This window comes from Bufo bufo, chromosome 1 (genome assembly GCF_905171765.1).
Source record: "Bufo bufo chromosome 1, aBufBuf1.1, whole genome shotgun sequence".
Lineage (NCBI taxonomy): Eukaryota > Metazoa > Chordata > Amphibia > Anura > Bufonidae > Bufo > Bufo bufo.
In genome coordinates, this window is record NC_053389.1 from 468,770,631 (window position 1) to 468,783,870 (window position 13,240).

General features: G+C 42.1%; 2 protein-coding genes across 3 annotated transcripts in view; one reads left to right on the forward strand and one right to left on the reverse strand.

Annotated features, from left to right (window-relative positions):
* PLEKHG7 (pleckstrin homology and RhoGEF domain containing G7) overlaps positions 1 to 12,581 on the forward strand; it is a 92,795-nt gene extending 80,214 nt beyond the window's left edge. Inside the window, exons 13-18 of one of the 2 annotated variants that reach the window (XM_040408818.1) lie at positions 5,417 to 5,532; positions 8,700 to 8,793; positions 8,877 to 8,956; positions 9,139 to 9,292; positions 10,430 to 10,527; positions 12,256 to 12,581. In XM_040408818.1, coding sequence (XP_040264752.1) covers positions 5,417 to 5,532; positions 8,700 to 8,793; positions 8,877 to 8,956; positions 9,139 to 9,292; positions 10,430 to 10,527; positions 12,256 to 12,363 — 650 coding nt within the window. In that variant the 3' untranslated portion in view covers positions 12,364 to 12,581. The remainder of the gene's footprint in view (positions 1 to 5,416; positions 5,533 to 8,699; positions 8,794 to 8,876; positions 8,957 to 9,138; positions 9,293 to 10,429; positions 10,528 to 12,255) is intronic. The other variant, XM_040408824.1, reaches the window with a different exon arrangement.
* EEA1 (early endosome antigen 1) overlaps positions 3,827 to 13,240 on the reverse strand; it is a 142,496-nt gene continuing 133,082 nt past the window's right edge. Inside the window, exons 31-32 of the transcript XR_005774383.1 lie at positions 6,965 to 6,970; positions 3,827 to 3,839 (exon numbers count right to left, since the gene is read on the reverse strand). The gene's annotated coding sequence lies outside the window, so the exon portion shown is untranslated. The remainder of the gene's footprint in view (positions 3,840 to 6,964; positions 6,971 to 13,240) is intronic.

Genomic DNA, 13,240 nt, shown 5'->3' on the forward strand with positions numbered 1-13,240 from the left:
AATGTTTACATGGTGTGTTCAATAAAAACATGGTAACATTTAATTCTTTGTGTGTTATTAGTTTAAGTAGGCTGTGATTGTCTATTGTTGTGACTTAGATGAAGATTAGATCACATTTTATGACCAATTTGTGCAGAAATCCATATCATTCCAAAGGGTTCACATACTTTTTCTTGCAACTGTATAATATCAGAGGATATTACAATAATGAGATTGACGAGTAGAGAACTACAAATCCCATCATGTCCAGGTCTTTATTATAGGATATCAGAGGGCATTTCAGCAAGGGATATGAGGAGAGGATTATAACTCCCAGCATGTCCAGGCAGGTATTATGGGATATCAGAGGATATTTCAAGGAGGGGGTATGAGAGAACTAGACATGCAGGTAATCATTAAAGAGACTGCAGGCACCATTAATGGCACCATGAAATAAAAACAAAAAAGTTACATTCCTGTATCTATCTATCTATCTATCTATCTATCTATCTATCTATCTATCCATCTATATATCTCCTATCTATCTATCTATCTATCTATCTATCTATCTCATATATATCTATCTATCTATCTATCATCTATATATCTCATATCTATCTATCTATCTTCTTTTTATGTACTATTTTTTTTACCTGGTACTAGTGGATACAGCCACAGTGAAAACAGTCTTTTGGAGTCTCTGTCGTTGAATGCCATACAGCCACTGGCACTACTGTCTGTCAATCAGAGAAAGTTAACAACTGGAACAACTTTGTTTTTGTGGATTTCATGGAATTATAATAAGTATTATTGGTGGGGAACGCAATGTCCATATTAAGATTATTATATATTTTTTTAAGTAGTATTTTTCGCCCTCTAAGACGCACTTTTTTCCCCCAAAAGTGGGGGGAAAATAGCAGTGCGTCTTATGGGGCAAATGCTGCATTTTGCTGAACTGTCAATGATACGCCGCGGCGCGATGCCGCGCGGTGGGTGTATCAGCTGAGAGGGAGGAGGAGCTGGGGGGCGGCATCTGGTTTTATAATGACAGCGGGGCCAGTGCAGTGACTGTATTCTACTACACGGGCCCCGCTCACTGTATATACCGTAATCTTATCTATAGTTGTAGGCATTGTTAATATATACAAATTCAGGGTAATCAGCGTCTGTATTACTTTCAACAAGCGCTCGGTAGCAGAGAGGAGGGAGGAGGCAGGCCGGGAGGATGGGCGCTGGCAGCGTGAGTCACTACGTCACGCGCCGCCCACTTTATAAATGAAGCAGGCGGCGTGGGCGCATGACGTAGTGACTCACGCTGCCAGCGCCCGTCCTCCCGGCCTGCCTCCTCCCTCCTCTCTGCTACGAGCACTTGTTGTAAGTAATACAGGCGCTGATTACCCTGAATTTGTATATATTAACAATGCCTACAATTATAGATAAGATTACGGTATATACAGTGAGCGGGGCCCGTGTAGTGGAATACAGTCACTGCACGGGCCACGCTGTCATTATAAAACCAGATGCGACCCCCACCCCCTGTATTAGGGGTCATTCACACTACAGGGACACTGTTATGGAGGGGATCTGTGGATGACACATATATGTGTCATCCACAGATCCCCCCATAACAGTGTCATCCACAGATCCCCATAACAGTGCCACCCACAGATCCCCATAACAGTGCCACCCAGAGACCCCAATAAGAGCCACCCAGAGACCCCAATAAGAGCCTTCCAGAGATCCCCATAACAGTGTCACCCACAGATCCCCCATAACAGTGTCAACCACAGATCCCCCATAACAGTGTCACCCACAGATCCCCTATAACAGTGTCACCCACAGATCCCCCATAACAGTGTCACCCACAGATCCCCCATAACAGTGCCATCCAGAGACCCCAATAAGAGCCATCCAGAGATCCCCATAACAGTGTCACCCACAGATCCCCTATAACAGTGTCACCCACAGATCCCCTATAACAGTGTCACCCACAGATCCCCTATAACAGTGTCACCCACAGATCCCCTATAACAGTGTCACCCACAGATCCCCATAACAGTGTCACCCACAGATCCCCCATAACAGTGTCACCCACAGATCCCCCATAACAGTGTCCTCAACAGATCCCCCATAATAGTGTCATCCACAGACCACCATTAGTTCAAAACCCACCAAAAGCACACCTTTTTGTCCAAAATATTTTTTTTCTTATTTTCCTCCTCAAAAACCTAGGTGCGTCTTATGGGCAGGTGCATCTTATAGGGCGAAAAATACGGTAATCGGTTAACATTGAGTATTCATTCCCCATCATTGCCTGCTCAACAGCTGAATTGGCATGCAGTAATAATCAGAGAAGTATGGGCATGAACGATTATTACTACGATCATTTGTCTCTGTACAGCTTCACTGTTTGTGAGCAGCATATCCCTGTTTACAGAGCATGATGTGGTGGTGATAGATGAAGATTTTTGGTTCCACATGAAAGATGCGATCGCCCGACAAACAAGCGTTTGCTGGGTGATCAGCGGCACATTTACACAGGGTAAGGGTCCATTCACACGTCCGTAAGTGTTTTGCGGATCCGCAAAACACGGACACCGGCAATGTGCGTTCCGCATTTTGTGGACCGCACATCGCCGGCACTTAATAGAAAATGCCTAATCTTGTCCGCAATTGCGGACAAGAATAGGACATGTTCTATTTTTTTCGGGAACGGAATTGTGGACCCGGAAGTGCGGATCCGCAATTCCGGATCCGTGCAACACATCATGCGGCCCCATAGAAATGAATGGGTCCGCAATTCCGTTCCGCAAAATGCGGAACAGAATTGCGGACGTGTGAATGGACCCTAATTATCGGGATTGTTTGCTCCAGATAATTGGCCAAAATTTAGCCTGTGTAAAATGTCCCTAAGATGTTTACTAAAACTTTATAGAAAATAACCACTGAAAATGGTTAATAATCTCTAAATTAGATTATATTTTTTCCTTTTATAAATTATCCATACCTTTTCAAAAACGCACCGCAAACCAATTCAGGTCTGCAATGTCCCAGGGGCAAACTGTCAAGCAACGTTATCTGTTGATCTGTCAATGACAGACGTGTCCTCACAGATTGCGCATGCGCTAAGCTGTCATGTTATTTTTGGATTAATGAAGGATAATGCACTAATAACAGTGATACTGAATAGCACTGAAAGTATCTCAGGATACAATGCAATCTTCAGCTTATGAGAAAGTAACATAGTGTGACTCATAGGAATCATCCTCCCTAGTTATAGGGTGAATTATTTCTCACATAACGCATAAAGCATTAATTCCATATCAAACAATAGTAATGGGGCATATGATGGAAACACTCTACTGTCAAGGGCAATCCATAGTTGTAAATGTACTATAAAATGCTCATGAGTGGCACTGTATAACCCTGTTGCCCAATGCCCAACCCTTGTGATGGGCAAGTCATGACATATGCAGTTAATAGATTACATTTGTTTGACTAGTTACTTATAGTACTCAACAACATTTTTGGGCAAGTGTAGAAAAAATGTGGCAAAGTCAGAAAGCTTTCAATTAATGAAATGCAAAGTGAATGAACCAAAGAGAAATCTATGTCAAATCAATATTTAGTGCGACCATCCTTTGTCTTCAAAACAGCATCAATTCTTCTAGGTACCCTTGTACACAGGAACTCAGCAGGGAGGTTATTGCAAACATCTTAGAGAACTCACCACAGGTCTTCTGTGGATGTAGGCTTGCTCAAATCCTTCTGTTTCTTCATGTAATCCAAGACAGACCTGATGATGTTGAGATTAGGGGTCTGTAGAGGCTATATCATCACTTCCAGGACTCCTTGTTCTTCTTTACACTAAAGATATTTCTTACTGATATTGACCGTATGTTTGGGGTTGTTGTCCTGCTGCAGAATAAATTTTAAGCCAATCAGACGCTTTCCAGATGCTAAGGCACGATGGATAAGTATCTGCCCGTATTTCTCAGCATTGAGGAGACCATTAATCCTGACCAAATCCCCAAATCCATTTGATGAAATGGAGCCCTAAACTTGCAGGGATCCTCCACCATGCTTCACTGTTGCCTGCAGACACTCAATATCGTACTGTTCTCCAACAAATAAACTGTCTTAGTTGAAACGCTTGCCATTGTTTCCATATCAAAGGTATGGCTTTATGGCCACAATTCTTCCTCTTCTTGCAAGACTTCAGTCGATGGGTCCCACTGGTTTCTGCCAGCTTTGAACTGATGGCACTGCTGGACATTTGCCGATTTCAAAGGAAAGTAAGCGTCATAGTCTTTCATCTGCTTCACTAAGTTTCCTTGCATTTATGATCCACAACACTGCCAATTTCTTTGTGTGTCTTCAATAGAGCTTGGTGGGCAAATACTTATCCATCATGCAGCACAGGCGGATTGGCCATAGACCTTACAGGGAAATTTACTGGTGGGCCGATTCCCAGGGGGGCCGCCCAAGCCCTCCTCTCTGGGATAATTAAAACTGTGAGAATCAGGTACTCATGTGTATGGCCAGCTATCACATATGCCCTCCTGAATTCAACTGCTGTGGCCCGCATCTCATCTCCAAGGCCTCCACCATATTCTAATCAGAGACAACTGGAGGAGGACAGAAAATGACAAAATCTATTGATGGCCACCACAAAGGGACAGCTTTTGAGGGAATATATTGTGCTACACTGTGGTGTACGGTTCTGATGGGACAGTATTTAGCGTTATGCTATTGCTGGCCCCTTTTACTTCTGTTGCCCAGCTTTCTGTTAATTTGGACCCACCTATAACATGGGGCCACTTTTAGTTTTTCTTTCCAGGGCCACTTTAAGTTCTTAGTCCGCCCCTGATGCAGCACCATCAGGGAAGCGTCTGATTTGCCCTACAGAAAATGTATTCTACAGTAGGGTAATGACCCCAAACATTCAGGCAATATCATTAAGAACTATAATCAGTGTAAAGAAGAACAAAGAGTCTTGGAAATGATGGTATGATCTCAACATCATTGAGTATGTCTGGGATGGATTAGAAGAGACATCAGGATTTGAGCAAGCCTACATCCACAAAAGATCAGTGGTTAGTTCTCCATGATGTTTGGAACAACCTTTCTGCAGAGTTCCTTCAAAAACTGTGTACAAGTGTACCTAGAAGAATTGATGATGTTTTGAAGGTAAAGGGTGGTCATACTAAATACTGATTTGAATTACAGTAGATTTTTCTTTTGGTCAATAATTTAGCAATGTGTTAATTTATAGATATAAACTATTAACATTTCTATTTTTAAAGCATTCTTACTTTGCTGAATTTTTCCACATCTGCCTGAAACTTTTGCACAGTACTGTATATTATTTATATGGTCTTGGTATTCTGTCCCATTGCATAATGATGGTAACTGGAGGTTTCTGTAATCTTTCTAGGAGATCTTGAAGGGAGAGTGAAATGGCTGGATAAGTCACAGAAATTCAAACAACTTCAGGATGTAATTGGATGGCCATGTCTATGGGAGAGAGACAAACGATTCTTCATCCCAGAGGTATTTGAATATTTTAAAGAACTTGTTTAAAAAAACATAATTGCCTATTAGGGAATTCTGAGTTAATATAGGTTTGGGGGGGTCTATTAGAGTAGCTACAAAATGACAGCCTTTCACTCTAGAGGATCCACCAAATCTATGCTCATTCATTTCTTGGAAACTGTGCAATGCGTCATTTCACCAGTTGTTTTTCTTGAGAACACTCTCCGCTTATCGTCAGAGGATTCTGTGTTTTCGGGAGTGCCCGAAGTAGTTAACCTTTGTGACCGTGTATCATTGTGACTAATCAGTAATAGCTGAAAGCTCGGTCTTAAAGAGGACCTGTCACCTCTCCTGACATGTCCGTTTTAGTACCTACTTGCATCTGCCATAAAATAACAATTCTGGTTCATCTCGCTTCTGAGTGGGTGGACTGTTCCGGGTGTAAGGTCAGAGCTGTTCTGTGTGCTCTGAGCCAATCAGACATCTCCCCTGCTCCCACTCCCCTCATACAGAGAATCTTCCCATCCTTGTCTTCTATTTACCGCAATGGGTGGGCTACTCCTGGGGTGCTGTTAGAGCTATGCTGTGTGCCTTAGCCAGATGTCCTCCCTCTGCTTCTCACCTTCCCCTCTCAAACCCACTGAGGGAGAGAAACTGTCTTTTAGTTATTCTATTACCATAAACCCGTAATTAGGGAAATTTCAGCAAAATGAGGAAGATGCTGGTTTCACTTTGTATTACTATAGCACATAGCCAAATGTATTTATTGCGTAATGCCAAAAAGAGGACCTATCACCTCTCCTGACATGTCTGTTTTAGTAACTACTTATAATGCTCATGTAATAACAATTCTGGAGCATCTATTCGTATACCTCTATGATGTGCCATTCCTTTATTATTCCTTCTAGAAGTGTGATTAAATTAATAGCAATTTGCAGTGAAGTCAGGGGCGTAGTTAAAGGGGCTGCAGAGTTAGCAGTTTCTACCGGGCCCAGGAGCCTGAGGGGGCCGCAAAGACCCAGTATTATAGAAAGTGCATGCTGGTCAAGTTCCACCTCTGGCTGGAGGGAAGGGGTTAGGTCAAGAAGTTGACATGGGGGTGGGGTGCCGTTTCAATTTTTTGCTTCAGGCATACATGAAGGCTATGTGCTTCCCTGTCCCTGGCCACAAAGCACTGAGGGAAGGGGGCCCGGCTGAACTCTTGTACCAGGGCCCATGAGCCTTTAGCTACGCCCCTGAGTGAACGTCCAGATGGATGTTACCAGTTGGGGTGTGTCCCTGCACAGTCTGACACTGAAAGGCACTGATTGGATATTATCAGATTGTGCAGGGACACACCCCTTTCCCCCAACTGGTAATACCCATCTGGACCTTCATTGCGATGCTAGTAATTCAATCATAACTTCTAGCCGGAATAATAAAGGAACGTCACATCATTGAGCCATAATACTAGATGCTCCAGAATTATCATTACAAGGGGAATGGGAGGAGAGGCATACTACATATCTTGTATTTCTACAGCTGATGTAACATAGTACATAAGGCCGAAAAAAGACATTTGTCCATCCAGTTCGGCCTGTCATCCTACAAGTTGATCCAGAGGAAGGCAAAAAAAACCCTGTGAGGTAGAAGCCAATTTTCCTCACTTTAGGGGAATAAAAAATTCCTTCCCGACTCCAATCAGGCAATCAGAATAACTCCCTGGATCAACGACCCCTCTCTAGTAGCTATAGCCTGTAATATTATTACACTCCAGAAATACATCCAGGCCCCTCTTGAATTCCTTTATTGTACTCACCATCACCACCTCCTCAGGCAGAGAGTTCCATAGTCTCACTGCTCTTACCGTAAAGAACCCTTTTCTATGTTTGTGTACAAACCTTCTTTCCTCCAAACGCAGAGGATGTCCCCTCGTCACAGTCACAGTCCTGGGGATAAATAGATGATGGGATAGATCTCTGTACTGCCCCTGATATATTTATACATAGTAATTAGATCTCCCCTCAGTCGTCTTTTTTCTAACGTGAATAACCCTAATTTTGATAATCTTTCAGGGTACTGTAGTTGCCCCATTCCAGTTATTACTTTAGTTGCCCTCCTCTGGACCCTCTCCAGCTCTGCTATGTCTGCCTTGTTTACAGGAGCCCAGAACTGTACACAGTACTCCATGTGTGGTCTGACCAGTGATTTGTAAAGTAGTAGGAATATGTTCTCATCACGGGCATCTATGCCCCTTTTGATGCAACCCATTATCTTATTGGCCTTGGCAGCCGCTGCCTGACACTGTTTTTTGCAGCTTAGTTTGCTGTTTATTAAAATTCCTAGATCCTTTTCCATGTCAGTGTTACCGAGTGTTTTACCATTTAGTATGTACGGGTGACTTGCATTATTCCTTCCCATGTGCATAACTTTACATTTCTCAGTGTTAAACCTCATCTGCCACTTATCTGCCCAAGCCTCCAATCTATCCAGATCCCTCTGTAGTAGTATACTGTCCTCTTCAGTGTTAATTACTTTACACAGTTTAGTGTCATCTGCGAAAATTGATATTTTACTATGCAAGCCTTCTACAAGATCATTAATAAATATATTGAAGAGAATAGGGCCCAATACTGACCCCTGAGGTACTCCACTAGTGACAGTGACCCAATCTGAGTATGTACCGTTAATAACCACCCTCTGTTTTCTATCATTGAGCCAGTTACTTACCCACTTACAGACGTTTTCTCCGAGTCCGAGCATTCTCATTTTATATACTAACCTTTTATGAGGTACAGTGTCAAATGCTTTGGAGAAGTCCAGATACACGACATCCATTGATTTGCCGCTGTCAAGTCTAGTACTTACCTCCTCATAGAAACTGATTAAATTAGTTTGACATGACCGATCCCTCACGAAGCCATGCTGATATGGCGTTATTTGCTTATTTCCCATAAGATGCTCTAACATAGCATCTCTCAGAAAACCTTCAAACAGTTTACCCACAACAGATGTTAAACTTACCGGCCTATAGTTTCCAGGCTCTGTTTTTGGACCCTTTTTGAATATTGGCACCACATTTGCCATGCGCCAATCCTGTGGGACATTCCCTGTTAGTACAGAGTCCGCAAATATCAGAAATAAGGGTCTTCCTTACCCGCACTGTACCATCATTCTGGGTAATTATTTTTATTTTTATTATTCAGGGCCTGAAGCACTATTTTAAAGACACCAATGTCGAGACCATACTTTCTTCTCCCAATAGACACCTCCTCTATGAGGGGAGACTCACCATGACAGGTCAGTATTTTACTGTACTCCTAATGAGACGCTGCTACCTATAATCTTTTACCTTAGCATTTATACTCCTGTTTTCTTTCCAGAGAGCACGCGTCTACTCGACGTATACCTGCTGCTTTTTGATGACTTTCTGCTAATTACAAAGATTAAAAGAAACAAACGGGTAACTAAGAGTAGTCACTGCAGTAATCACCAGTCCTTAATGTCACCCATCCGCTTCATGACCAGCACATATTTGTCTTTTCCCAGCGTCTATGCTTCGTCAGTATTACACTGAACGTTCTTCCACTGTGCCTGGGTTGGAAATATTCCCATTAGTATTCAGTCTAAATGTTTCTTTTACAGAAGTCTTCGAATCTAGAAGCCAGTACAACATATCCGTCTTTACACCCAGAGCTGCAGACCATCGTGAAAGAGGGAGGTTATTGTAAGGTTGTGGACCAGCCAATTCCACTTGACAGATTGACCGTTAAAAGCATTGACCTCTTCCATGTCACAGGTAAATGAGTAGGTCACCAAACAAATGGCTGAGACGTTTAATTTATCAATCAAGCTCAAAGATATAATTGAGGGTAAATATTGGTAAAGCTGACTGCACATAATGAACTGCATTATTACCAATTCCTTTATATTATCACCTGAAGTGCTGTCTTGGTAATAAGGAATTATTATTATTTTTTTTTGTAAAAAGGGGAAGCAGGTGCCAGGAAATCTCATTTCTGCTTGTTGTTTTACTGCTACCATCGGTAAAAAATATACATGGAAGGGATATTATAATGTACAAATTGATTCACACAACACAGCCACTGTAAATGGCACCAGAAAAGCTCCCATATTACCAGAGGAGATCCTGATAAAGGCAGCGATTTGGAAATTCGATGTACATTAGGGAAACTGTTGATCGTGTAGTCCCTTTATGAGAAGGTGTTCTTTTTCTCTTGTTTCTGTTAGTTCATTATTGTTCAGCAGGAAAAGAGAAATGGGTCCGTAAATGGACAGAACATTGCACAAGACTAAGATCATTCATGACCATGGCCTAGTTACAGATCTAAGTACCTTAGTAAATACCCATATGAGCTCGTATTATATCTCTGGGTACCTATGTTTTAGTGTCTTTTTAAATCTCATGCATTCCATAAGGAGAAAAAAAAGATGTAATTGCATCAAGGGGATAATATGGTGCCTCATGGAGGACAGATGGATTGTCTAGGTAATGTGGACCCGGGGAAGGGGGGGGGGGGGGGGGGGGGGATGTATCATTGTAGGTTTGTTTGAGGCTGTCAATGAAAGTACGCCAAGGGGTTGTGTGAAGATGCAACTTTTTTAAAAGTTGCACATCCTAAATAAGACATAAAAGTCTTTTCTAATGGTCACCAACTTTTCACTCCACTTTTGAAAGTGGCAAAACCCACCAAAGGTCGCAAAATGTCACCAAAAAAAGCACAAATGCGCGTGCGACATCTTTACCTCACAAAACTTTAATTTGACAAATGTGCCCGGGTGTGCTATAATAGAGCTTTTATGTACAAGGCATTGTTGTATGCATGATCTTTTATTTTCTACAGTACAAATTTATCATTTTAAAACTGAAGTACAAATTATTACTGAGTCCCTTCTCTTATGTCTCCCTGAGCAGTGTATGGAATGAAGCATGCATTTTTGATCCAGCATGAGAATCGCTATCAGCAGTGTATTGCTGCCTTCATTTTCCAAGCAAATACTGAATCAGCTAAGGTGGGTTTTGTTTTATGTGGAAAAAAGCATATATTGTTATTTTTTATCTTTAGATTATATCAGGCATCAGAAACCTCTGGCACTCCAAGCTGCTGTGAAACTACAACTCCCAGCATGCACACTTACTCGGCTGTTCTTGTAACTCCCATAGAAGTGAAAGGAGGATTCTGGGAGTTGTAGTTTCAGAACAGCTGAAGGGCCAGAGGTTGCTGATCCCTTATGCCATAAAAGAACTGACAAGTAATTGCTACCGTTCTTGTTTTTCTTGTAAAGCCAAGATGACATAAAAGGGGGAAAAAAAATAAAAAGTCAGCTTTTTTTAACCTAGAAACATTACAACTCTTGCCCATGGCTGTATCTGTATGCTCTGCAGCATCTACTTAGAGGGGTTGTCCACTTTTTTCTATTGTTGACCTATCCTCAGGATGTGTCAAGAATATCAGATCGGCGGGGGTCTGACATCCAGCACCCTTGCCAATCAGCTGTTTGAAAAAAAGACAGTGTTCACACGAGAGCTGCCATCTCTTCTCTGTTTACCAGCTCGCCATCGCAACTGCAGCAATGAGCAGTGTAATTACAACTATGGCGTCTCATTCACTTTAATGGGATGGCTCCTTCTTGTTGAAGTGAATGAGATATAAAAGACACTCCCCTTGAGCTGTCAGCTTGATATAAATCTAGCAGAACAATGAATGTGGAGATCTCTGGATCCATGTGAGGTCCAGGGCTGGTTCTAGCTTTGTTAGAAAGATATTATCATGTACTATATGTTGTCTGATTCTCATTTTTTACATTAGTCATAGGACAGTGATGGCGAACCTTTTAGAGACTGAGTGCCCAAAGTGTAACCCAAAATCCACTTATATATCACAAAGTGCCAACACGGCAATCTAACCTGAATACCACAGTCCAGTATAGTATATCTTCCATGTACTCTATCATTTAGCTATAATTGTCCGCCTACATTCAGTGCGCTGCCTGTGCCGTTAATATTGCGGCCTGCGCTGATGAATGGCAGGAAAAGTCTAAGGCATATTGATGTACCATAGACTTTTTCCAGGGTGAGGGTGCCCACAGAGAGGGCTCTGAGTGCAGCCTCTGGCACCCGTGCCCCAGGTTCGCCATCGGATGACCTGCAATACCAGACACAACTTATAGACTTTCTAAGCAAAAAAAAGCTACCCTAAGGGCTCTTTCACACAAGCAAGTTTTCGGTCCGGTTGCGATGCATGTTGTGAATGCATAGCATCCGGACTGAATCCTGACCCATGCAGTACATCTCTGTGTTCAGAAAAACGGCAGCATGTTCTATACTGTGCATTTTTCGCGCAGCCCTGGCCCTATAGGACTGCATAGGGCTTGCGTGAAAAATGGAAGGCATCCGAATGCAATGCGGTTTTCACTGATAGAAGATGTTTAGTGTTATTCCTCAGTTTTTCTGAACGCATGTGGAAAACGCACCAAAACCAATTTCATCCATACGGAAAAAATGGACACACGCTAAGGCAATCGCAGAAAAATCTGATTCAACTTGCGTGCAAAACCATCCGTTTTTTCCTGAACAGATCCTGACACAATCTGTATCGCTCGTGTGAAAGAGGCCTAAGATGTTCTTTGGTATAAAACTTACAATACATAAAACTGGGGATATACAGTATTGGCACATAGAATATGGTACACTAGAATGATTTCAAAATACGATTTCTAATTCTTTTATATATTTCACAGAAAATGTGGATCTCACAAATTGAAACTGCCATTTCTTGCTACAGTGAAGCCTATGAATCAAACAGAACATCATTATTTGGCCATCCTGTGGAGTCTGCTGAAATCTAGCTGTGTTCTCTGTAGGAGATCTGAATTTCATTGACATGTTTGGTTTACAGTTTATTAATGCTCTTTGTCTCTATAGAATTTGTAACATATTGCAAATATTATTTAATAACACTTGCACTGTTTTTATCACTGAACTTTTTGATATTGTACATACTTGTAGTGATAATTTTTTTCCAAGCTTCCAGTGTTGTTTTTGTAAAGTAAAAGTAGATTTTTCCATCGGCAATTAAACTAATAAATTAACAGTCTGGATCATTTTTTGATACCACAACATTATGAATGTCAAATTGAATCAGGACTGGCGTCTCAGGCCACCAGCAAACAGGTGACTGGGTCAGTCGTATGAAAATGTCCTACACTTGACCATTCACATCACAAGTTGACCATACAATACATGGACAGTAGTGTTGGGCGAGCATGCTCGTCCGAACACCATTTTGTCTGATGCCCGAGTCTCCTCCCCACACGTTTGTTTGCTGATATGCAGCCAATTAACGTGCGGGGACGTACTGGCACTCACTGTAATGCCGTAGCCATGTTGGTTACTGGCATTACAGTGATTGGCTGGCCGAACGCGCTATCGGGTGCTATATAGCACCCGATGACACGTGGTTCCGCTCAGTCTTAGTCAGGGAGAGCTGCAGTAGAAGGGACAGATAGTGTAGGGACAGGAATTGGTTTATTTTTTTTAGGCAGGGTTTATTGTTGAAAAGTGGAGACCCAAAAGTCCTTTTAAGGACTATTGTTTTATCTGGCTGCAATATATATTATTAGCGCAACCTGCGCTAAATTGCGTGCAAGTGTTTTGCCGCTGCTGACAGTGACATAACTTCTGCTACATCTGTTGTGTTACATTTGCGCATCCTAAATATCTGTG